This window comes from Papio anubis, chromosome 11 (assembly GCF_008728515.1).
Source record: "Papio anubis isolate 15944 chromosome 11, Panubis1.0, whole genome shotgun sequence".
NCBI lineage: Eukaryota > Metazoa > Chordata > Mammalia > Primates > Cercopithecidae > Papio > Papio anubis.
Genome location: NC_044986.1, coordinates 95,434,076 through 95,460,519, shown reverse-complemented (window position 1 = coordinate 95,460,519; position 26,444 = coordinate 95,434,076). Strand labels below are relative to the sequence as shown.

The window sequence follows — 26,444 nt, the reverse complement described above, 5'->3', positions numbered from 1 at the left end:
AACTCCGTCTCTACTAAAAATACAAAAAAAATTAGCCAGGTATGGTGGCGGATGCCTGTAATCCCAGCTACTGGGGAGGCTGAGGCAGGAGAATCACTTGAACCCTGGAGGCAGGGGTTGTAGTGAGCCGAGATCATGCCACTATACTCCAGCCTGGGCAACAGTCTGAGCGAGACTCTGTCTCAAAAAAAAAAAAAAAAGAAGAAAATGTAACATCAACCTTGATTTTCTTTTTTCTTTTTTTTTCTTTTTTGAGATGGAGTTTTGCTCCTGTTGCTCAGGCGAGTGCAATGGTATGATCTCGGCTCATTGCAACCTCTGCCTCCTGGGTTCAAGCGATTCTCCTGCCTCAACCTGCCAAGTAACTGGGATTACAGGCATGCGCCACCACATCCGGCTAATTTTGTATTTTTAGTAGAGACAGGGTTTCTCCATGTTGGTCAGTCTGGTCTTGAACTCCCGACCTCAGGTGATCTGCCCACCTTGGCCGCCCAAAGTGCTGGGATTACAGGCATGAGCCACCGTGCCTGGCCCATCAACTTTGATTTTAATGCCTACAGTGAGTGAATTAACAATTTTAGCAGGAAGTTGGTTCTTTCAGCAGAAATGACACCCCCTAAATAAACAAGCCACTTAGTAGAAATAAGTTGAAATTTACATTGACCACTTTATTTTTAGAAAGTAATTGTTTTGTGAAGAAAAAGGATGTTATGAAACATAGTTCACAGAATAGCCTGCACTAGAGTAAGAAGTATAAGGACTAGTGCTATGCTCTGGAAAAATCAGAAAAAGATAATTATTTGTTGTTTTCCTTCTGAGTCTGATTACCATGAATTCTGCTTGTGGGTAAACTGAGTGGTAAATCACTTCACAATAGTCATCTATATGGATTGCTACTTCTTCCTACACAATTTTAATTTTTTAAGTTTTATTTTCATAGCCTTTAAATGTTTTTCATTTTAAACCTCACCTTCTCATCTTTTTTTTTTTTTGGAAGAAGTACCAAAATAAGTTGTAAATAAATACTTTAAATCAGGATCGAGAGACTTTGCAGAAAGCCTGAAATTACTGATGGCTTTTGGTTACTTAGAGATGTGGCTTAATACATAATTACATTAACAGTAATAATGTTCTTTGCATTTACACAACAGATCTGGGGTATGGAAGGGAGAGAAGAGAAAATATTGGGTCATTTATCACTAGTTCTTCCTCCTAATTGGGCAGAAAATATTTACTGCAAGAAGGGCTAGAACAAAGGCTTAGTAATACGCCCTCTTTAAAGAATATGTGACAATAACACATCATAGCCCAAGATCTATGACTCCTGCATCTCAAATCTGTCCAGTGGCTCTTCATCTCAGAGTAAAGCCAAAATCCCTGCAATGGCTTAAAAGGCCTCATGCTTTAAAAGGTCCCTGGCAGTCTCTCTGACCTATTTCCTCCACTTGCTCCACTCCAGCCATGGTGGCCTCTTTGCTCTTCTGGACATGCACCTCCTGAGAGGTGGCTCCTGGCTGGGAGGGCACTGGCTACTCCCACCTGCCCAAGACATTTTTCCCTTTTATGCCCAAGACAATAAATCCCCAGTACTTGCTGCATCATTTCCTTCAAGGTTTTGTACAAATGGCTTCTTCTCAACGAGCATCTTCTCTGACGACCTTATTTAAAACTATATCCCATTGTGAACTCCCTGCTCCCTCTTCCTGTTTCATTTTCTCTAGATCATATGTTCCATCTATGGCCAGACGCGGTGGCTCATGCCTGTAATCCCAGCACTTTGGGAGGCTAAGGCAGGCAGATCACTTGAGGTCAGGAGTTTGAGATCAGCCTGGTCAACATGATGAAACCCTGTTTCTACTAAAAATACAAAAATTAGCCGGGTGTGGTGGCAGGCGCCTGTAATCCCAGCTACTTGGGAGGCTGAGGCAGGGGAATTGCTTGAACCCGGGAAGTGGAGGTTGCAGTGAACTGAGATCATGCCACTGTACTCCAACCTGGGCAACACAGTGAGACTACATCTCCAATGAATGAATGAATGAATAAATAAATAAAGTATCACATATATCGCCTGCTTTCCCTAGAATTCCTAGGGGACAGGGAGTTGGTCCGTGTCTTCAGGGCCTACAGTATCCAGTACATGACAGAGATTTACTAAATATTTGTTGAATTTTTTAAGCAGTAATAAAGTGATCAAAGAGAAAAATAATTTAGAGGTTGAGCCTTGGAAATTTTGTAAACAGTGGGAAAAAAACACAATTTAAAAATGACCTTTAACATTTCAATATTTTGAAAATTTAAAAGGAAACAGAGGATATTTCTCGGAAACATTTTTAAATGTAATTTTATTTATTGCCAGAATAAGGAGCGAATAATCAACTAACCACCTGAGGAAATAACAAAAGAGAATGGTAAATTATGCTGCTGGGGCATACACTGAAATAGTCAAAGAAACAAGCAAGCTCTACAGAAAACACACACACAGAGAGGAAGAGTGGGGGGATTAGAGCGAAGACAGAGGAACAACAGAAAGGGAAACCAAACCTCAGAGGCAGAGCATGGTAATGTCAACATGAAGAAAGGCAGAAATAACAGCAGAAGATGCAGCTGAAGCAACAACAGTGGTCAAGGTCACCTTGAAGTCTCTAAAGACTTAAGTTGGGAAGGAGCTTCCTATTTTTTATGACCAAGTGTGAGAAAGCAACCTTCTGACAGTTAAGGTTTCCAGAAATGAAACCAGATATACTTCATACAGCCACACCAAAAGGGAGTGAGCTAATTATGATATATTTGAAGTTAATGTGCTTCAACTGATCTTCAAATGTCTCTACATTATAGGGGGAATAAAATCACATAGGAAGAGCAAGGGCATTCAAAGGAAAAGGAGGCCACTGTGGTCTGAAAACAAAAGGACACTCCTGAGCTCTGTCCCGGCTGCGAGAGCACCGATCAGTGTCAGCCGTGTGGGCAACCTGAAGTGACAGAGGCCCAGATGACCAATATGATGTCTGCCAAACTGAGTCCGTGCTCCTCAAGGTCCCTGCAACTTAAAGAAGTGGATGCTGGGGTTGAAAGGCTTATCAGGTGGTTCACGATCAATATCACAAGCTAATCACAAAGAGTTTGTGGGGTGAAAAGATAAGGTCTTGTTGAGTACATTTAACATACTATGCTTGTCTGGATCTATCAGGAAGTACATGAAAAGGTGATGGTCTCCATGAAAGTGGCGTTGAATCCAGTTTCTCAGAATCATTAAGGACAGGAAACGAAACCAATGTGTTAATAGAAATGCAAGGCAGAAGAAAGACAGCAAGGCCACAGAAACAGAAGAGAAAAAACCCTGGTAATTACTTAAGTGTCCACCAACAGGGTGCTAATAAGATAACCATCCAAGCATACAATGTAATACCATGCAGTAATAAAAACAAAGAAAGAATCAGGGTGATGTGGAATATTCTCCAAGATGGGAGATGTACAGTATGCTATCACTTGTCTTAACAAAAATGAGAAGATACACACACAAATATATCCTGTATATGTGCAGAATATCTCTGAAATGAAACAAAAGAAATCAGGATTATGGTGGCCTTTGTTGGGTGGAGGGACCCGGGGGAACTAAGAAGTCAGGAATGGGATAAGTGCTAATTTCCCACTGAATACCCTCTGTGCCTGGCACACAGGAGGTTCTTAGACATATTTGTTTAATGAATGAAAGGAAAACGAAAGTTTCCCTAGTTGAATCCGTTTTAAAAAGCAGTATCTTTTGGGATATTTGTGATGAGTGTGTGTCTATGCATAAATGACTGTCTAGATGTACACACAGAGAATGGCTCATGTCTTTTATTTTCCTTGACTACTTAATGACAAGAATTGCTAACGATCAGGGAAGTAATCTAGTAAGTAATCCGACAGGCAGTGCATAACTACCCAAAAAAGTTAAGCACTGAGAAGTATTAGAGCTCATTACCTCCCAAGGACAAGTAGAGTTGTACGAATTGTTCCTCCAAACATTTGCTTTATAAGATAAAATGAGGCAATTTGCAATAAAGGTCAGTGATGCTAGAATAACACTTTTTTTTTTTTTTTTTTTTTTGAGTAGTCTGAACAACAGGAGTCCTTAGAGAAGCTGAAAATGCCATTAAGTTTTTAAAAGCTCTAACATACTAAGATAGTATGACTGCAGAAAGTCTTTCTTGGCAATATAGTTATACAACAGTGGTTTATTCCACTACACATTTACAAGGCCTTTCACAGATGGTGTGATCTAAAAACTCTCACCTGCACCCACTATATTACAGATCTTACAGAACTGTGCACTAACTAATGAGAAGTAAAAATTTCCACTGACATTCATAATTTCTGGAAATCCTGCAAAACTACCCGTAACACAGTTAAAGAGACTCACAGGACTCTTGGGTATGAAACATGGACTTTTATTAACTGAAGACATAAAAAGGTCGCTCAGTAAAATTAATTTTGTACAATTATTCAACAGGAACACTTAATATTAGGATCTTAAATATGGGCTGTTTTTAATATGTTAAGCATACTAAAATAATGATTTTGAAAAGTGACATTTACAGTTGGTGAGAAATTGATCTAACTGGGATTAAAGGGACACTAGGAAGTGTTGAGCCCTTATTATGGTCTAGAATTGGTGCTAGGTCTTTTAATTAAATCTTCATCCAAACTCTGCAAATAGGTATTACTGTTCCCCTTATACAGATTAAGCAAAATGAGGTTTGAGGAGGTTAAATAATCTGCCAAACTCCACACAACCCAGAGCTGTCCCATTCCAATGCAAAGCAATGACCTTTTTATTCATTTTCCTTCAAAGGGGCGGGGGGATTATATGTAAAGTTGTCCAAATTTATCACAAAATATAATACCATATCTAAATTTTAAATAGAAAAAAAATTTAAAAATAGAAATAGCTTGTCATATTCTAAACTTTTTTTTTTTTTTTTTTTTTTGAGACAGAGTCTTGCTGTCACCCAGGCTGGAGTGCAGTGGTGCAATCTTGGCTCACTGCCACTTCTACCTCCCAGGTTCAAGTGATTCTCCTGCCTTAGCCTCCCGAGTAGCTGGGATTATAGGCATGTGCCACCATGCCCAGCTAATTTTTCTATTTTTAGTAGAGAAGGGTTTCACCATGTTGGCCAGGCTGGTTTCGAACTCCTGACCTAAAGTGATTCGCCCACCTTGGCCTCCCAAAGTGCTGGGATTACAGGAGTGAGCCACTGCGCCTGGCCTAAAATTTCTATTACCATTAAATTATACTAATTTTCTGAAAGCCCACTTATTAGAGATAACTCACAGAAAATTAATAGTCATTTGAAAGCAAAAGCACATTATATTTGAATTTGCCACTTACTATCCATAGGACTCTGAGAAATCCAGAAAGGCTGCTGGATATTTGGAGAATGTGTAACGTGTGTCCTCCTCCTCCTCCATTGCCATCAAAGGATTAGAGGTTAGATCTGATGGACATCATTTACATGTTAAAGGCAGTGGAGGAAAGAGTGAGGGCTCAATAGCACTAGGTGCCAATGTCTTACCCAGCTTTATTAAACTGTTTCACAATGCAGCTACCACAAATAGTATTAAGAGACAAGTACATGAGGCAATTCTCTAGATAGCCACAAACAGCTCACTTCCTGATTTCCACTGGCAGAACCAAGGCCTGCTTTGTTGCTTCTGAATAAAGTTGTTCAACCTCATCTGGTTGCTGGTTTGGGCAAAGTTCCATTATTCCATCTGAGGGGACCCACAGGCCTACTGCTAAGAGTGCAGAAGGGAGCAGGCACAGAAAGAGAGGCGTGTCCCTGCTCTTGAAACAGGCCCCTGGATCCAGGCTCATGAGGGAAGTTCTGCCAAGTCTTGGTCACTAAAGAGCCAAAAATTTTAGGTGTTGTTTTGGTTTTAATTTTATTAAACTGAAATACTCTATTTTCAGTTTTATTCGTTGTTATCCCTGTTTTCTCTGCCACTTGGCTTTCAAATAATAAATTCCAGTTGGGGTTCAAACTGTTTCCCAAGATGGTCTCTAGTTAAAATAAACATGGTAAAACCCTGGAGAGGTCTGGGATAAAAGCAATGTCTCATAACACAAGGGAGTGCAACTTAATTTTGTTGAAAAGCCTATAAACACCCTTAGCCATTACCTACCCTCTCCCCAAGCCACTGTCCAGGGTCTGCAGCAGCAGTCAGAGTCAACAAGAATTTATTGAGCATTGACTATAGAGTGTGCGCTGTAAAACGTGCTGGCAATAGGCACAAGTGTTCTTTTGTTTCTAAGGACTCAGGATGCCAAATGCATTTCTAGTCCACATATATGCAGCACAGAGACCTCCTAGAGTCATCATGTCTCAGACCTAAATTTCAGGAAATCTGAGACAATGCAAAGGAAACAAGCACATTCCTAACTGGAGATGTTGTATCCTGAGTCTAGTTTAGTCCATTCTCCTTGACAAGACTTGTAGTGTTTTGCTCAATTACTGCTCTTAGCTAACTCCCCTCTCCCTCCTTAACAATACCAGTGACATGCAGGCAACTTCCACTCAGAATAGGCCTTTGAGATTTGTCTTGTCAAACAGTCCATCCATCACCTCACTTAGAAGGGAAGAAATTCTCATTTTCTGAGGAGCTGAGCTTCTTTATCAATACTGTTTCTTTAATATTATCCCAACGATAAGTAGATTTTATGGGTTACGTACTGTGCAAAATATATAACATGCATTATCTCACTTAATACCCAAAACACCTGAATTAGGAACCACCGTTGTATCTGTTTGTTTTTGAGACAGGGTCTCACTTTGTCACTCAGGCTGGAGTGCAGTGGTGCAATCACGGCTCACTGCAGCCTCGAACTCCCCAACCTCAGGTGATCCTCCTACGTCAGCCTCCCAAGTAGCTGGGACTACAGGTGCTAACCAACATGCTGGGCTAATTTTTGTATTTTTTATGTATTGTTTTGCCAGGTTATCCAGGCTGGTCTCGAACTCCTGTGCTTAAGCGATCCACCTACCTCAGCCTCCCAAAGTGCTGTGATTACAGGCGTGAGCCACCGTGCCTGGCCAAGTCTGTTTTACAAGGATTTCTAAGCTGGTAAGTAACAGTGCTGGAACTCAAATCCTAGCCCATTTTATTCCAAGAGCTCTTTCTACCTCTGCACGCTGACTGTAAGCTACTACATGTGGTTATGGCCAGCATCTGATCTTCAGTAGAAAGACTGTGTGTTTTGGGGTTTAGACAGATTTGGTGTCAACTCCTGGCTCTGTCATGTACCTGTGGCTTTGGCACTTCACTCTCTGTGCCTAAATGTTAGGATCTATGAAATGGGCATAGTAATAATCTGCCTACAAAGGTCCCCATCAGGATTAAATGAGAAAAATACCCACGATGGTGCAGGTAGTTCCTGCTACATGTTAGATGCTCAGCTGATATACTAGTTTTCCACTTTCTCTTGCTAGAGAGTATCAGATTGTTGACATTTATTTTTGGTGGGAAAAAAGGGCACAAATTTTGAATGCTCAGCATATGGAAGTAGTTCTGAATTCTTAAAGTAGTGTTTCTATTTTGAAAGGTCAATGAGGGAAAGAGAAAAGAAATGGTATTACTTGTGCTGGCCTCAAAAGATAATTCCCCAAAATGAAGGCCTCAGAAGCAAAAATCTCTCTCTGCCCTTCTGTCTCTGGCCCTTCATTGCCCCCTGAGACTGGGCATAGACTCTAGAATCCCTCTTCCCCAAGGTGAGTCATAGAAACCAGAACCACTTTTCCCCAAAGCCAGCCATAAAACCTAAAATTATTACTCTAACCCTGGCCATAAAGAAATGATCTGACTTACTTGTTTGATTGTAGGTCATCGGACCCTCATTCCAGAGAGGGTCCTACCTCATACCCAGAAGGAAGGGATGCTGTGCAGAGAGGTCAACAGCAACCCAGAACAGACAAGCCTTGCTGGGTTTCCTCACTCACTCCATTAGCATCAGATCACATCCCTTTTGTTCAGTTATATTTCTCCACAGCTGTCCATATTTTGTTGAACCTCAGCATGAAAATGGACAGTTTCCCATCTTTGGGTCTGCATTCTGAAGGTTCTCTTGTCATGTAACACACAACTGATTCAATGTATATGCCTTTTCTCCAATTAATCTGCTGATCTGTCAGCTCATTATCAGTGAACCTTCAGAGGGGTGAAGAGGAAGTTTTCCTTTGCCTCTACGCTTGTAAATAATGAAACTGTATTTTAAATCTTGTGCCTCTCTCCTGACACTCACGCTGGTAGCTCAATCTTTCCTAACATCTGATCCAATCTGTCTTGCCAGGCTCTCTGATTCCCTGTCCACACCCCACTCCCACTTGCCCTTCTGTAAATTTTTGTATCCCAATTGATAAAGTGCTAATTGGATTAACAATTTGATGTGAATAGGGTTAACGTACATGCTTTTTAAAGAGCTACTTTATGGAGACTCTCCTTTCCGCTTTAGTTTATACCTAGTAAGTAGTGAGGCCAATTGTTGCTCTTAAACCTCGTAGGGAAGAAAGCAACTACCCTAGTAGTTGTTCAGAAAGTGGGGGTAAGTACAGGTCTCAGTGGCCCTGTGATGGGGGATGGGGCCCAGAGTGGGGTTAGGGACACTTGCCTTGTAGACTTTAGTATTTTGCCAAATAAATCATTTTAAGTTTTAAAACAGCCTGAGTACAGAAAGAAAAGTGAGGCACCGAAAGAACTATAGCCCCTAAAATAGACTAAATGATATATATAAACACAGTTGTCCCTTACCATCTGTGGGGAACTGGTTCCTCCAAGGGGCAGTGACCACCTTCGGACACTCAAATCCACAGATGCTCAAATCCCTGATGTAAAATGGTACAGTGTTTGCATATAACCTATGCATATCTCCTCTTGTATACCCCAAATCATCTCTAGACTGCTTTTAATACCTAGTGCAATGTAAATACTATGTAAATAGTTGTTTTACCATATTGTTCAGGGAATGATGACAAGGAAAAAAAAGTCTATACATGTTCAATACAGATGCAAATAAAATTTTTTTTTTCAATCTGTGGTTAGTTGAATCCATGGATGCAGAACCCACAGATGCAGAATCCAGGATGTGGAGGGCTGACTATATCATGCTGCAAGAGGAAACAAGCATTCTTTATGAAAGAATTTAAAAGCCAATTACCTAGAATATTAGTGGCAATTAAAAAAAAACACACAATATGGTTGATAAACTGAAGTAACTAATTACACTTTCAGGGCCATGTAATTAATATCCCAAGTGAAAAGTACATTTTGCTTTACCATTTAAAATATATTTTAATGATTCTCAATTTCAAATAATTTCTTCTTCATTCTAATTAGGAAGCTTTTATTGGTTCTTATTTCTGGAAGGAATTGTTTTTTATTTGGAGTGATTCTGATAAAACATGATTGAAAGCTATATGAAATATGTTTGCTTTTAATACATTTAGAAAGATAAAGTTGTTTATTTTTTGGCAAAATAATTTTGTAGCAAACATAAGATTTTATTCATTATTACAAAACGTTCAAGCCAGTATCTTTACTCAAATCTAAGAATGACTGAGGAACATAAGAAGTTAACTAAGAGCTAATGACCTTCCAAGGACACTAAGCTAGACAAACGGAAACTTCTGAAATGCTTTGTTAACGCCATTCTCTCAATATTCTTTTTGTTATTATTATCACTAAAACTGTTAATATTCACTTGAGTCACACAGTTGAAATTTGGACCTTGATAACTGAACTCCAACATGGTGAAAAGCAGCAGGTCGTTTCATTTAACCTTCTATCACCATCACAAATACTTGTGCACACTCTCTTTCCACAACATTCTGACATTTGCCGAGTCAGCTGTTACTCAATAGAGCTGGTGAACAGGGAAACATCCCGCAAAAGAGGTTTAGTGATCTGCACAGATACGGCATGGCAAGAAATCTTCCACAACAAATTAAAAATGGGCCCTTCTTCTTTATAAATTTTCTTTTTCTTTTGAGACAGGGATTCGCTCTGCCACCCAGACTGGAGGGCAATGGTATGATCATGGCTCACCCTGCAGCCTCAAACTCCTGGGTTCAAGTGATCCTCCTGCCTCAGCCTCCCAAGTAGCTGGGGCGACACAGGCACACCACCATGCGTGGCTAGTTTTCAAACATTTTTTTGTAGAGTTGAAGTCTCACCATGTTGCCCAGGTTGGTCTCAAACTCCTGGGCTCAAGAGGTCCTCCTACCTCAGTTCCCTAAGTGTTGGAATTACAAGCATGAACCATAAATGGCGCCCGGCCTACTTTTATTTTTCAATAGCAGTTGGAACAGTTAAGTATCTGGGATGACTAGTAAGATGACAGTTGGTGAAGAAAACCTTTTCCTCAGTGGGATAAACAGAAAGATAGGGTTTCAACATCAGAATGTAAAGTCAGTTGGGAACAATTAAACCAGGACACATGTAAAAAGATGGAATTTTCTTGCCTTTAGTCAAAACACTATGATTATGAGACTAAAGTGGTAAAGATCACAATGTTTAAAAAAGCAGGGAACCAAAATTACAAAGGTATCATTTTTATACTGTAATTTCAAAAGTAAGTTCACTTTATCTAAAAGAGGTATTTCTGAGGAATGTGCAAACTACATTTTAAAAAATGAATTGTTTCACTGCTTTATAGTAGAGTTTTAAAGATGCTTTACCTTCACTGCTGATTTATCTTTAACTCACAGTGATTTATAATTTTTTTGCTGCAGGTTTTCTATACCTCAGCTTTTATGTCAAATAGTTCACGATTTGTAGGTACAAATGCATAAGGTTGGACAGCCACAGATCTTTAAGAAGTCAAGTATTCCCTTGTTATGCAGATAATTATTCCCTAACATTTCTGCTGGTAAGTCTTGACTGTTCCTTGTTTCTTTAATGAAGACACACCTTTCCCGAACATAGAGGGACCATCTACAATACTGACACTTTGAAGAAAATAATAAAAAAGAACATGAAGTCCCAGGCACTGGCAGGTACTGAGGTGACTGGTTTGTGCTGGTCACCTTTGAGGAGCTGACCAAATTAGCTGTCTGTGAGTTAGCTGGTATCTACAGATCCTGTCGTGTGACTGATGCCATCAGATTCTGACCTGAGCCAGTACCAGGAGTGAAGGCAGCGGAGTTTGAAAGCTGTGGTGACTACTTTGGATTCCTTTGCCTTTGAATTCTGCCATCCTTCTTCTCCACCAATATGTTTATTGTCTTTTAGTGATGACTACGAAACTTGGGTTGAAGGGAATATCTACTCTCATCCACAGATGAGGAGTATGTCAGTTATCTTTCCCATCTCCCTGGAGATGGAGTCATGACACAGCCCACTGCTTCCCCCTGCCTCGAGGCTATGTGTGCCTGTGAGCGGTCTCCTTAGGCAGATCCTCCCATTCCAGAGCCGGCCTCCTGGCTGACCATCCACACACACTCCCCTCAGATTGTAGGTTCACCCACTTGCTGTCTTCCTACAGAACCTTGCCCAGCTGGCCCCACCCTGTGCTCTCTACTTCCACCTCCTGTTATTTGGTGCTGGAGAAATCCAACCACTGTGAACACTGGACAATGTTGTAAGTTCAAAGTTTCTAGTTCAAAACCGATTCCACAGTCTATTTACTTGTTCCTAAGAGACTCTTGGTGGCCCAGGTTCCTTCCCCTGCTCTTCTGAGGCACTCTCCCTCTGCCGCACCCCTGCCCTATCCCCAGGGCCATCTCTCTCTTGCCAATGATTTTTGACACTGACGTCATGGAAAAAAGAGAGGCTATTATGTGGGAACTCATTCATTATCCCTTTTATATGTAAACTCCCTTTTTGTCTTTGATTATGCCACACAAATGAGTTTATAAAAACCTTTTCTGTAGTGGGGAAAAGGAGGAGAAGTACTATAACTCTAAATATACAATGCTCAAGTCCTGATACATTAAAATGTACAAAATGGTGCATCTGAAAATAAGGAAATGGAGTATTCCCAACCCTCGTCTGGAGGCTACCCTTCCTTCCAGGCCCCTTGTGCCTCAGGGATCCTGCACCACTGGTGAGCTCCCCAGCTCTCAGAGAGGCTGGCCTGTGACCATCCTATCTAAAAGGAGCTGCTCAGCCCCATGCGATCACTTGCTGTTTTCTTTTTCTGCTTCATTGTCCTTCGTGGTACTTACCTTCACGATGATATTACATTATCTGTCTCCTCCCTAAAATGTCAGCTCCAAAAGAGCAGGGGCTTGTTTTGTTACCGCCAGGGCCACAGTCTCCTGATCAGCAGCTGGCAGTGGTACAACATATTTTTTACCAAAGGAGCGAACTATTAACTCTCAACCATATTGACATGCCTTCCTTCTGCTATGCTATTGCTGAACACAAAAACAGAAAAACAATAGCAACAAGAAAGAGTCATTAGGCCCTATCTCCTTCCTTTTCTTCCTGAGACAATCTACGGTAGATATGTACATATACACTGCCTCTACTCATCCATTTCTATTCTTCCCTCAAATCTCTAGAATCCTGAAGTTCTATTTCGAAGAACTAAAATGCCCCTCAGTCAGAAGTCAGACTGAATGCTTAATCTGCTATCTGAAGTCCTCCACCAATTCTTGGTATTAACACCTCCAGTCCATAGACGTGAAAACAACATTTCTTGCAAGATCACAAAGCAGGTATTGAGAGTTGGATTTTCACCCAGGTCTATCTGGCACCAAAGCTGCTCTCCCTCCATTCCAACACACTGAACTTAACTAAGTTGTTTAGCAATTTATCTGTTTACATGTCAGTCTCTTCCAGTGGCCGGTGAGTGCCACATAATCCATCTCAATGTTGAGAAAAGAAAGATCATTTTGAACAACCTTTTTCCAATCAAAGTGCAACTGTTAGGAGAGAGAGACACATCTTTCTTCTAAGAGAAATCTACAGCATGGTCACTGGAGAGGTAGTTAATGAACTCACACATAGCAACGCGCAATGCCCTACAGAACTGTATCTATGGCCTTCTTTTAACAGAGCTTCTGGTGACCAAATCAGGCTTACACCAGAATCTGACTTTATTGAAGCAACAATTACACAATAGATTTAATGATACTTTTAAGCAGTGACAAAGTAATTTTTTGATGAGTAAAAATGAAGAAAAAAATGACTAAGGTCTTTCATAATTTTAAAAATAATACACATTTCTTAGATACTTCTTAATCTTACACCACCTTCTTCTAAAACTGACAACACTAAAGAACATTAGGACTGAAAGAAAAGTCTAAAATGCTAAAGGAATTTCTAAATTCCTCATGTGGCAAGTCCTGCTCCTTTAGTAAACCTGATAATACATCAGTGCTGAGGTGTAATGATTTGGATCTGAGGAATTTTCTTTTTGTGGGAGGCTGGGGGAGGAGTTCCTCAGAGAAAACAAGACAAACTGCATTACATGTATGATAGAGAGTAGACGTCTGGCTTTGTTGTTTCTATTTGTTATACTGCTGGAATGAATTTGAGCAAGATAACAATCCTTCAGCCTTCCTGGCCATAGTTCCCTGTCTTTAGCAAGAGAGGATTACATTAGATTAGTGTTTCTCAAAGTAGGGCTTGCAGAACCTCAAGGAGGGTCCCAAATACTCTTTTTTTTTTTTTTTTTTTTTTTTTTTTTTTGGGGCGGGTCACAAGCTCTGTCGCCCCAGGCTGGAGTGCAGTGGCGGGATCTCAGCTCACTGCAAGCTCCGCTATCCCGGAGTTCCATGCATTCCTGCCTCAGCCTCCCAAGTAGCTGGGACCACAGGCATGCACTTCCGGCTAGTTTTGTATTTTTTTTTTTAGTAGAGGCAGGGTTTGCCGTGTTAGCCAGGATGGTCGATCTCCTGACCTCGGCGGAATCCCTCCCGTCTGAGGCCTCCCAAAGTGCTGGGATTACAGGCTTGAGCCACCGCGCCCGGCCCCAAATACTCTTTTCATACTCATATCAAGATGGCCTTTGCCTTGTGACGACATGTGCACTTGTTGCGCTGTGAGGTAAAACTTCTCTAGCAACTTAGCCAAGTAAAGTAGCGCCCACAAACTGTTCAAGCAGTCCCATACTTCACTGTGGCACTCTCACAGTGGAACAACAAAAAAGCAGTACCAAATTTTAGTTTTATAAAATTTTGGTCCTTGAGTACATGCCTTTTTAATATTCTGTGATGAAATCGTTTGCAGTCAAAGTACACGTCTGCTTCATATGGAAATAGGACTGTTGTCCTGAGGACAAGCACTCGATTCAGCCCTGAAGCTGACCTGGCTACTTTTTTCATGGAATACCATTTTTACTTGAAAAAATGGCTGAAAGACGTATGTTGAAATATGTTGAATGAACATATTAAGACTTGGGTATCTGGCAGACATTTTCTCAAAAGTGAATGAATGGAGCTTGGCATTACAAGAAGAAATAACTTCTAACAGTATTTGTTGCCAATGATAAAAGTCATTTTCTTTCAAGTGGCAATTGGAATTTTGGAAAATCTGAATTCACCACCAGCAGCTTGAAGCTTCCCAGTAGTTACTTTTCAGATAAATCTGGTGCTTATGGGCGCGGTGGCTCACGCCTGTAATCCCAGCACTTTGGGAGGCTGAGGCGGGCGGATCACGAGGTCAGGAGATGGAGACTATCCTGGCTAACACAGTGAAACCCTGTCTCCACTAAAAATACAAAAAATTAGCCGGGAGTGGTGGCGGGCGCCTGTAGTCCCAGCTACTCGGGAGGCTGAGGCAGGAGAATGGCGTGAACCTGGGAGGTGGAGCTTGCAGTGAGCCTCGATGGCGCCACTGCACTCCAGCCTGGGCAACGGAGCGAGACTCTGTCTCAAAAAAACAAACAAAAAAACAAAAAAAAACTGGTGCTTACTTAAAATATTGTACAATGAAGTATGGGAGATTTGCATAACACACTGAACTAGTGTTTTCTAAATGACCAGTTTAGTTTAACGTCACATGCATCAATAAAAGAATCACTCAAGTATGAGACCCAAAATGTAACAGAATACAAAAGTACATGGACAGGGTTTCAAATTTCACAGTACAACTAAACTGAAAGAAGTTTACGTCTGACAAATTTTGGCGTAGCATCAAAGAAAAATATCCATGATTATCTGAAAAGCCTACCAAAATATCCCCTTCCTTTCTGACTATTGGAAAGTCAACTTTTAAAAAAATATGTCAACATATACAATATCACAACTGACTGAATGCAGGACTAGCTATGTGACTCAAACTATGAGTCTCTTTAATGAAGCCAGAATTTAAAGATATTTGCAGAACATAAATCAATGCCAGTCTTCTCATTATTATTATTATGTTTTTACTTTGGAAAAATATTTAGGTTGGTGCAAAAGTAATGCGGTTTTTGTCATTAGTTTTATAGTATAGTCAATTTCGTTAAACTAGGTTATTTTTGTTAAGATGTAATGAGCTTATTGTTATTTCAAAATAAATCCATAAATATATTTTTCTTTTTATGATCACTAAATATTGACAGATACAACTCATACAAGCAAATGCTCTTTAGAGTCCTCAATAATTTTTGAGGGTGTAAAAGGTCCTGAAGCTACAAAGTTTGAGAGCAACTGAATTAGATGAAATCTAACTTACTACGTCTTTTGAGATTCTATAATTGTGTGTGTGTATGAGTGAGTGGGTAGATTTGTGTGAATGAGAATAGAAAATCAAATCTAGAAATGTTTTACTTTTTGTTGTTAGGTTTTATTCCCTTCACCTTTGTTTCCTTGAGAATATAACATGGCAGATCAATGGAGAGAGTTTTGATAATAAAGTATTAAAAGGTAATTCATCCTAACACAAATATTAATTATAATTAAAATATCACTAGCTGTCAATGTTAGACTATGAACCAAATAAAATGCTTGACAAAAATGTTATATAATGTTTCAGAAACTTATCTTATTTGAATTTATATTTATGGAATATCAGATAAGTTATATTCAAATGACATTTATATTTTCCCCCAATTTTAAGAAATATCATCACAAGATACTCTTGGTAGTATATAATCTTTTAAAAAAATAGAGCAGTGTTTTTAAAGAATTTTTTTTTTTTTTTTTTTTTTTGAGACGGAGTTTCGCTGTTGTTGCCCAGGCTGGAGTGCAATGGCACGATCTCAACTCACTGCAACTTCCGTCTCCCCGGTTCAAGCAATTCTCCTGCCTCAGCCTCCCATGTAGCTGGGATTACAGGTGCCTGCCACCCCACTCAGCTAATGTTTTGCATTTTTAGTAGAGATGGGGTTTCACTACGTTGGCTAGGCTGGTTTTGAACTGCTGACCTCATGTGATCTGCCCGCCTCAGCCTCCCAAAGTGCTGGGATTACAGGCGTGAACCAGTGCACCCGGCCTGAAGGATTTTTTTAAACAAAAAGTATTCAAAATCATTTAAAATTATTTTATCCAAACAAAAGTAATCACAAGTTGCTCTTCCTTATTAATACAAGTTAGATGCTGGAATTCTATAAATGTTTTTAGGATTTTGGTGCCCATTAATTTAAAGACAAGAGCAATATGTTTACTCTATTAAAAGCATTACTAGATTTATGAATTTCTATTCCTATTGCTGTTGGATTTTTAAAAACAGAAGATGCCTATCCTTTATTTTTGGCTGCATAACATCCTAAATACCCCGGTCAAACTACTTTGCTTTAATCCCTGCTCGACCCACCACGCTAACCATCTGCATAAATAAAGATGCAAGCATCTGCCATATTGCAAATGGTCTCAGGGGCAGATGTTTCCATCCTTGTGTTCATGTCACTGGGGCTGGGTACATTATTTGAACAGATGTACACAATCTGAAAGTGTTGTGTCCCACAGTGAAATGTCTCCAACTGCTTTCTATCACAGTACATAAACGCTATTTGCACCTGCATTTATGTTAATGATATAAACGCAGCAGGGGTTCTGACAAAGTGAGATGTGATGCTATGAAATATATTTACATGGTTAATTGGAATTTCTGAGAGACTCTGCTGCCAAACGGCCACACTGGCAATGATACATACCCAAGTAAATTATCTGATTACCAGCCTGCTTTTTAAGCCACAGAAATACAGCTATTTCGGCCGGCCACAGTGGCTCACGCCTGTAATCCCAGCACTTTGGGAGGCAGGCAGATCACCTGAGGTCAAAAGTTCGAGGCCAGCCTGGGTAACACGGTGAAACCCCGTTTCTACTAAAAATACAAAAAATTAGCCGGGTGTGGTGGTGTGTGCCTGTGATCCCAGCTAGTAGGGAGTCTGGGGCAGGAGAAACGCTTGAACCAGGGAGGCGGAGGTTGCAGTGAGCCGAGATCGTGCCATTGCACTCCAGCCTGGGCAACAAAAGCCAAACTCCATCTCAAAAAAAAAAAAAAAAAAAAAAAAAAAGAAAAGAAAGAAGAAAGAAATACAGCTATTTCAAACAACAAAAATAATCATAATCTAAATTTACTGATATTTTAAACTCTAATATTTTATTTCAACTTCCATATATGGCTGGTCTACTTTATGGTTTTAGGCCACCCAGGTCATTTCCATTTATTCTAAAAGGATATTTCTACAGGCATATGTGTGTTTTCCATTTGTTCTTCTGTCAACAGTATAACATACTAATAATACACAATGGTATTTTGTAGAAGTTATTACATCGGAAAGTTCCAATTTCCAACATTAAGGAGTTAACCAAAACCAGCTTGCAAATGTCAATCTGTACTTGCTCTGCAGCATAAAATGGTACCAAAAGTCCAAGAACAGCATTTACACCACTTGTTAAGATCAAAATGTTTCCATATGAATATCACATATTTGGAAACATAATATTTTGGTAATATACAGGGAATGATATTTTCCCCCAATAATGAGGTCATAAAGCAATGTTAACCACTAAATTCAAAGCATCGAATTACAGTGGTACTCCTTGCTACTGTGCGTTCAATGTGAGGGCTGGAGAGTCACAGATCTTGCAACAGCAGTTTTCTTTGTAGCTTTACTGAACTAAGAATTTATGGTCACCTTCAAATAATATATTACTTTATTAACTTGAAGTTTATAATATTAACTATGCACAAAGTCATTTTATCTGAGAAAAACATCATAAAAAATAGTTTTTATTCTGCACATTATCCTGATGCTTCTACTGTGCTTTCAAAGTTTTTACAAGGCGTATTCATATACAGTTGATTCTCGTTATTTGCAGATTCTGTATCTGTGAATTTCCCTAATTGCTAAAATTTATTTTTAACCCCAAAATCAATACTTGTGGTGCTTTCATGGTCATTTATGGACATGTGTGGAGAACAAAAAAGTTTGAGCCACTTGACATGCAAATTCCCAGCTGAGGCAGAACAAGATGATGTCCTGCTTTCTTCCTTCAGCTCTCATACTGTAAACACACATACTTCTTGCATTTCAAAAACTGCCACTTTTTTTTGCACTTTTTGTGCTTTTTCTTGGTGATTTTACTGTTTACTTATGGTCTCCAGCATAGTGCTGGGTGCTGTCTAGTGCTCCTACACACAAGACAAGTGTAATGTGCTCTTCGGAGAAAACACTTGTATTAGAGAAGCTTTGTTGAGGCATGAGTTATAGTGCTTTTGTCTCTGAGTTCAATGTTAAACAATTAACCCTGTCTATTAAAGTATTTTTTTAACAGAAATACACTTATAACAAGGTCATGTATCAGTTGTTGACAAAAATGTTGTGATTAGAGGCTCACAGGAACCTAAACTTGAATATCCCCTGGGAACAAATGGCTCAGTATTTGCTAATTCAGTATTCCTAATAACCTTCTAGAAAATAAATACTACAAATAATGAGAATGAGAATCAACCATACCTACTGCATTTGACCGTTACAGGGCAAGAATTACTATCCCCATTGGAAAGACGAAGGGACTGAGGTTTACTGATTTGGCCAAAATCACAGAGCCTAAAAAGAAGCACATAACAATGACCAGAGCTCAGCTGTCCAGATCAGTGTTCTTCCACCAGATGGAGAGGAAAGGGGAGATATGGGCAAGGAGGAAAAGAAAAAAATAGAGAGCTTAAGAAAATAGCTTTCATACCATGTTCGAAACAGTGAAACGACGATTAGATAACAAGAGTAAACCACTTTCAGGTTAAATCCCCATAAAAGGAAACCCCTGCTTGGATAGGCAGCCCAGTGTTATTAATTACAACAGCTGCAAGAGAGAAGAGCTTAGTTTGGTTTTACTTTCCTCCGCCTTTGCTTCTTTTGCTGTCTCTTCAAAGGCAATAAATACTTGTTAAATGAACATTTGCTTTCATTGGCTTTAGAATTCCATCCACTTTGGTGCTTCATTAAAAAAAAAAGATTACAACATTTTCACAGCATCAGATGTGATTTATAAAAACTGTTTCAGGGTTTAAGACATTTTATACATAATTTAATATGCATTTGAGAGACTACTACATGCAGGGGTGCTTTAAACCCTGCTAAAGACAGAAAATTCATCAAGAACTTTATAAAAGACCTAACTGATACTAAGTCCAAAATAAGTAAGATCTTTTCCCCAAACTTTAAAAATGATATGAGTATTAACTAGCTCCTCCCTAAGTGTGCCTTACTTCAGTTCTAATATCCTATATTCATGAATACCAAAATTTTAGGTCTGTAAGCTATAAGTATATACTTTTATGTCTGCAAGACATAGAATACATTTTTAGACAGTATCATAACTATTTATTTTTTATTGAATCAGAAAATCTAGGGTTTTTTTAAAGGATTCAAATATGAATTCACATGATAGACAGTAATGGCCTTGACTGTGTAGTCCAATCATGTACAGATTTGGGAAATCAGTAGTAGCTGTACAGCACATGTCCAGCTAACTGCAGTGGGTCCAGAGGGGGTCGCCTGTGTGTCTGCCTCAAAGCATTTGCTCTCTCTCCATCCCCATTTCTTACTTTTATGAAATAGAAATAGCACTCACAATTTGAAAGCTTCCTTTAAATAATACAAATGTTATGACAGAGTTGAGAAAAGTGGTAGAAGAACTGTATAAGAAAACTTTTCTACCTGCAGAAGATTTGTCTAGGAAATGGCAAACTTAACTGTAAGGCTGACAAGTGACTAAGAATTGAGAGACTCGGTGGGGCGTGGTGGCTCAGGCCTGTAATCTCCGCTCCTTGGGAGGCTGAGGAGGGCGGATTATGAGGTCAGGAGTTCGAGACCCAGCCTGGCCAACATGGTGAAACCCCGTTTCTACTAAAAATACAAAAATTAGCCAGGCGTAGTGGCTCGCTCCTGTAGTCCCAGCTACTAGGGAGGCTGAGGCAGAAGAATCGCTTGAACCTAGGAGGTGGAGGTTGCAGTGAGACAAGACTGCACCACTGCACTCCAGCCGGGGTGACAGAACGAGACTCTGTCTCAAAAAAAAAAAAAAAAAAAAAAAAAAAGAATTGAGAGACGCCACTAAAACAGACTCTCACTTGACTTAAATGAAGACTCCTTCCTGACCAATGAACAATGGGGTTTGCATTAACCAACTGTGTAGGAACTTAAAATTCATTCTGACTACCCAAGGTACAAACTTCTATGATCAACTGGCATAATCACAGTGAACTACCTCTTCTTAGCACATAAAACACATACATTGTCCCTGTCAGAGAATCATCTGGTGATACTGCTCACCTGTGTGAGTTTTCTTATATGGCACGTAAATAAATTGACTTGCATTTTTAATTAGTGTGGTGACTGTCTTTCACCAAATCTAAATAGTTGGCCTTATTATGTTGTTTTCATGCCTCTTTTTTGAAAAACACAGTTTAGTTCATCATTTGAAAATATCAGACAAAAAAAGGAATATGGAAAACTAAATCGTATCCCTAAATCCTGAAAGAATGATATAGAAAACTACAACAAAATAAGTCTCATGAACTTCTCAAAATTCTATAAATTATATTCTTACACAGAAAGGAATAACGGTGACACTAGGTTATAATAGAAAACCTATAATATAGTATAACTTATCATTAGAGTGATAGCACAATGTTAAATCTCTTTATCTGAAATTAGATAACATTTAAGTAGAAGAAACCAGAATTTTAAATTTGTTTTCTCCGTTAATAATGCTGCCAGTTCTTCCTAGCTTTAAACCCCCTGGCCTAAATTCCACTTGCTTGACTTGTACATATATGTTAATATCCTGAACAAATGTCATCTCTTCCATTGTGTTTCCTGACCAGCCTCAAAATCTTTAGCTTATCCAACTGTTCTTTCATTCTGATTTTCAAAGTATGTCATACTCACTTCTAGTACAGCATTAGTCATGCTTTATTCTAGTTAAGGACATGCATGTATGCTGTTCCAACAGGATTTTAGAGCCTAAAAGCTCAGGCTCTGTATGACTTACCTTTGGATTCTTCACAGCTTCTGATAGTTCCTGGTACAAATTACCTTGGTGATCATTAAACCTGCTTCTACCATATGAACTTTGTTTGGGGACACTATGTTGGTACAGCATATTTTCCTTAATTTAAGGCTCACAACTCTGTTGGTAATGTCTTATCTAAATTTTATACAGAAATGCATATAATATGTGTGTATGTGTTTATAAGTTGGAAATTCAAAGGTATAATTTATAGCTAGCCATCAATGGTTTGTTAAATAAATCAATCTGCATTTAATAAATAGCATGTGCCCAGCAAACTTCTCATGTCACACAAATTATGTACATGTAATTAAACAAATATATATGTAATATATATGTATACGTGTGTGTATATATATCAGACAAAAAATATATATATATTTAGAGACAAAGTCTTGTTCTGTTGCCCAGGCTACAGTGCCATGCATGGCATGATCACAGCTCACTGCAGCCTCAAACTCCTAGGCTCAAGCAATCCTCCTAGCTCAGCCTTCCAAGTACCTGGGACTATAGGCATAAGCCATCATGCCCAGCTAATTTTGAAATATTTTTTGTAGAGATGGAGTCTTACTATGTTGCCCAGGCTGGTCTCAAACTCCTGGCCTCAAGTTATCCTCCCAACTCAGCCTCCCAAAGTGCTGGGATTACAGGTGGGAGCTGCTACACCTAGCCATAAATTATATTTGATCATAAACAGAATCATAATAAATCTGATGCTTTTGTTAAAACATATTAATATTAACCTAAGACATACAGAAAGCATTTGAATGAATGAATAAATTAATGAATAACTGGACAATTCTTAGGCGTTACACATCTTCATATACATAATTTTTCCTTATAGATGTAATTTCCCATAATTTAAGTTATAATTTCTGCTCACTTTGATTTAAAATGGCTTTAAGCATTCATATGTGTAATTAAGCATAGTATTTTTGATCAGAGAAGAAAAAGGAGATGATCAAAAATTATTAGAAATAGTCTTTATAAATTTTAAATTACAAATTATTCTAAATTCTTATAGAAATATTCTTTATGAATTAAATATTCTTTATAAGTATTCTTTATAAATATATGTTCTCTATAATTTATATAAATATTCTTTATAAATTTTATGATAGATCTGGGTTCAAATCTTGGATCAGTCACTTACTTGTTGGTGGTCTTGGCAAAAAATACCTAATCTTGAACTTGTAAAATAAGGTTTACGTCTAACTTATTGTGAAGATTAAATAAAATAAAGGATGTAAAGTTGTAGGCAGAATGATATCACACTGGAGGCACATGATTTAGGTTTTCTAAGGCTATTACATCTCTTCTGTCAAATTCCAGGATTGGGCTTAAGCATCTTTAGTCCCAGAAAAGATTGGTGAGGAGGTTCACTTGAGCTCTGGGTAGGGCAAAGGGGTCTTACTTTCTGGTCAATGGAGGTATCCAAGCTTATGTTATAGCCCAGAGAGGTAGACATCAGAACAAAACAAACTGTGATGAGAATCAAAGCAGCCAAGAGGTGTGAGTGCTTTCTCCTTCTGTATCAGCCAGAGCCAAGTGGCTCGTTGTTTACTCATATAGACTCACCTTTTTAGAGCCTGAAAGGAACACTTAGTCATTCTCGATTTTTAAATGAGAAAACTGAGGCTCAGTGGCAAAATAACTTTGCCTGGGGTTCCATAGCTGTTTGGAGGCAGGTCTGGAATGGAATCCAGCTTTCCTGATACTTGTTCCATTATTTTTACTGCTAAGCCTCTCCTCGCTTACTTGGATAAAAGAAGGTAATATCAGCTTGGACACCGAATATCAAACCCTTGATCGGCTACCTAGGGCTCCACAAATCTTCCAGAGAATATATACCAAAGAACACTCAAGGAAAACACATGCTCTTGATTTCTAGTTGGGGTTTCCCATCTCCTTCCTTGCCCTAGTGTTCCCGGCTGGATTTTGTGTGAGTCTCAGGGACTCTCACTCTCCCTTGGGATAAATTCCTGGATAACAATCAAACCAAGCGGTCTGCTTCCTGCTTACTCCTCATGGGTCTCCTTGGAGCATGTTTGGCCTTCCAAGGTCATTAGGCATTCCCAAGCAAGAGGCAGCCTCATGGCCATCTCACTGACCAGTCTCAAAGATGAGGAGGTCCCAGATATTAATAATAGCCATTAAGAACGGTAGTTTTATCATCATATCAGTGCCTACTACGCAAACAACAATATGCTGGGTGATTTACATATGCTATTTCCTTTAGTCTCCACATATCCTATAGAGTGGGACTTATTATCTTCATTTTATAGATTTACAGATGTGGAAGCTGAGGTCAAGTGATATACCTAAGGTTTTACAATTAAGTGGTAGGACTGAGTTTCAAATCCAGATTCCATGCGCTCAAGAGTTATGATACTACCCTTCTCACTGACAGAGATCAGAGTGTCTGCTCTATTTAAGGGCCCTTCATAACAAGTTCCCTCCTTTTACTAAAAGCTACATGTTCTACTAAGACAGCCTAATTTTGCCTCATTAAAGATATGTCTTTTTTCTCACACACATCAGAACTTCTCTTCCGTGTGGAAGAGACTAGATGGGGCAGGGAAAGACTGGTATTTCTCCCTGGGGTTAGAGTGTACCCTTTATGGTGAGGATAATTTAAATACTCTTGATTAAGAAAGGACTCTACCTCCATCTGGAGGTCCAGGTTCTTCTGGAAGGTCCAGAAGTGCCTGTTAAAAAATCATCATTTTATTTTTTATACATTGTATAGAGTAAAATAGTTTTTCTATTTCTTTTAAAATGGATTATCAGGGGAAACAGGTCAAAGAAATGTATACATAAATTCTATATCCTCTAAGTGTATGTCTACAGATGTGTGTATGAATATGTATGCATGTATTCTTCTACTCACTAAAATACTTGTGTTATTTTGCTTCAATAAAGCCAATATTTTTTAATTTCATTGATATCTGTTAGTGCCAGTTAACTGGCAGTGAATAAGCAGGGCTCTGTGAGTTTTAGGTGGAATGAGATGGCCCTGCTCTCAAGGAGCTACAGCCTAGAAAAGGAGACAGGTCCTTAAAACTCAGGAATCCATATACACTCAAATTATTTACCAAAAGAAATGAGTTTTCATATATAATTATAATTTTTGTTTTTAATTCTAAGAAATAAGTTACCTTATGATTAGTGGTCAATGATATTCAATGTATTAAATTAAAACTATAACAGACACATCACCATTTTCCTCAGCAGTTTATCTTACCTTCATCTTTTGGTGGTACTGCTAAAGAATTCTGCATTATGATGTACTGGACTTGAATAGTATCTTTCCTAAAAATAAGCAAGCACAAATAAGTATTAGAAAGTAATTGAGAGAGCATGTTAACGCATACTAAATATAGAAATTCTAAGCTGTTTTTTAAAGTTTGTTTTATAACTACACGAGTAATAAAAAATGCATTGAGTTATTAAGAATTGATGTTTTTATTTCTTCTCATTTTTCTACAAACAGGATTTTATTGGATGTACTAGAATGGGCCTGGAGACAGATGCAACAACACATCAGGGGCCTTACTCACATTTCTGCTCTCATGGGGTCATGTGTAAGTAGGCAAAGTTAAGATTCTCTGAAAATGTACTCTCTGATAATTGATTCATATACTTTAAGAACAAATAGCTAAAATGCTTAACAGTTTAAAGGTAATATAATTGCAATATAATCATTTGATGAAATATAACTCAGTCATTAAAATGCAACTGTGAAGATTACGTAGCAACATAAAAAAGGTTAATGATGCGATGCACTGGATGAACATGCTAAATGACAGACACCAGCATTACAAATATACAAAAAATAAACGCACAGGAAAACACATGGAAGAAAATATGTCAATATATAAATTTACAGTGTGTTTGGTGATGGAATTACAGGTGTTCTCCCCCATTCCCCACATTTTAGCTATTTTCCAAATTGTGAGTAATGTAGTATTCCATATTAATAAAATATCTGAATAAGGCAACTCAAATCTTTGAAAAATAGAAGTAATTTTTTTTATAAGTTCTTAAACAAAAAAGTGTTTCTAAGCATGACACCAAGTACAGAGCCCATTAAGGTAAAGACTGATGAATTTTTCGGTTTAAAATTTTAAATATTTTTAAAGTAAGAAAATTGGACAAAATTAAAAGGCATGATTACTACTTCTAGCCAAGATGGAGTAACAGAGACCAGATTCATGCTTCTGCCTGAAACAACCAAAACACAGACAGAATATATGAAACAATGTTTTCAAAACAGTGAACATCAGTGATAGAAGCAGGAGGCAGAGAAATTCTAGGCAGACAGGGGCGGGTCCCCCGTGAAACTGCACCTTCAAGACAAAGTAGCCCGAAACCTGCGGCCCAAGGTGAGAACTTCTATCCCTGTTTGCCTGTTCTCTCCTGATTGGTTCTTTCTGAATAATGTCTTTTCACCAATCAAATGTTGCCTTTTCCAAAACTACCCATGGCTTGCCCTGCCCCCCATTCTGTGCCTATAAAGACCCTGGACTCAGTCAGTAGAGGAGAGAAGCAGCTTGACTGAAGAGAAGCAACTTGACTTCAGAGGGACGGCTACACTTCAGAGAAGAGACAGCTTAATTTTGGAGAGACGGTTTGACTTCAGGGAAGACTACCTGACCCTCCCGTCCTTTCCAGCTCCTCTCTCCGCTGAGAGCCATCCATCGCTAAATAAAATTATCTGCCTCCACCATCCTTCAAGTGTTGGCACAACATCATTCTTCTTGGACACCACACAAGAGCTTGGGACCCACTGGATGTAGGTACCCAAAAAACGCTGTCACACTAGCCCTTGCTGGCGGAGTATAGACGCCCCACCTGACAAGACAAGGGGCCCACTGACCTGGTAACACACTGCGGTCCACAAATGGCAAAACTAAGCTAAGAGAGCACTGCAGCATGCCCTCTGGGATTTCGGGGATCACAGGCACTCCCACCTGGGCACCGCCGCAAGGTGTGCATGGAGCGTGCTCCTGCCAGCACCCA

General features: G+C 39.0%; 1 protein-coding gene and 1 long non-coding RNA gene across 14 annotated transcripts in view; one reads left to right on the top strand and one right to left on the bottom strand.

Moving 5' to 3' along the window:
* ZNF438 (zinc finger protein 438) overlaps window positions 1-26,444 on the bottom strand; it is a 177,558-nt gene that overhangs the window by 7,237 nt on the left and 143,877 nt on the right. For 12 of the 13 annotated variants that reach the window (XM_031652418.1, XM_003903515.5, XM_009214195.4 and 9 more), the window contains one exon: window positions 24,667-24,734. In XM_031652418.1, coding sequence (XP_031508278.1) covers window positions 24,667-24,703 — 37 coding nt within the window. In that variant the 5' untranslated portion in view covers window positions 24,704-24,734. Of the gene's footprint in view, window positions 1-18,865; window positions 18,959-24,666; window positions 24,735-26,444 lie in introns of all 13 variants that reach the window. The other variant, XM_021943956.2, reaches the window with a different exon arrangement.
* LOC110744209 overlaps window positions 1-26,444 on the top strand; it is a 46,116-nt gene that overhangs the window by 6,469 nt on the left and 13,203 nt on the right. The window contains exons 2-3 of the long non-coding RNA XR_002524544.2: window positions 6,978-7,104; window positions 24,916-25,006. This is a non-coding gene — a long non-coding RNA (uncharacterized LOC110744209). The remainder of the gene's footprint in view (window positions 1-6,977; window positions 7,105-24,915; window positions 25,007-26,444) is intronic.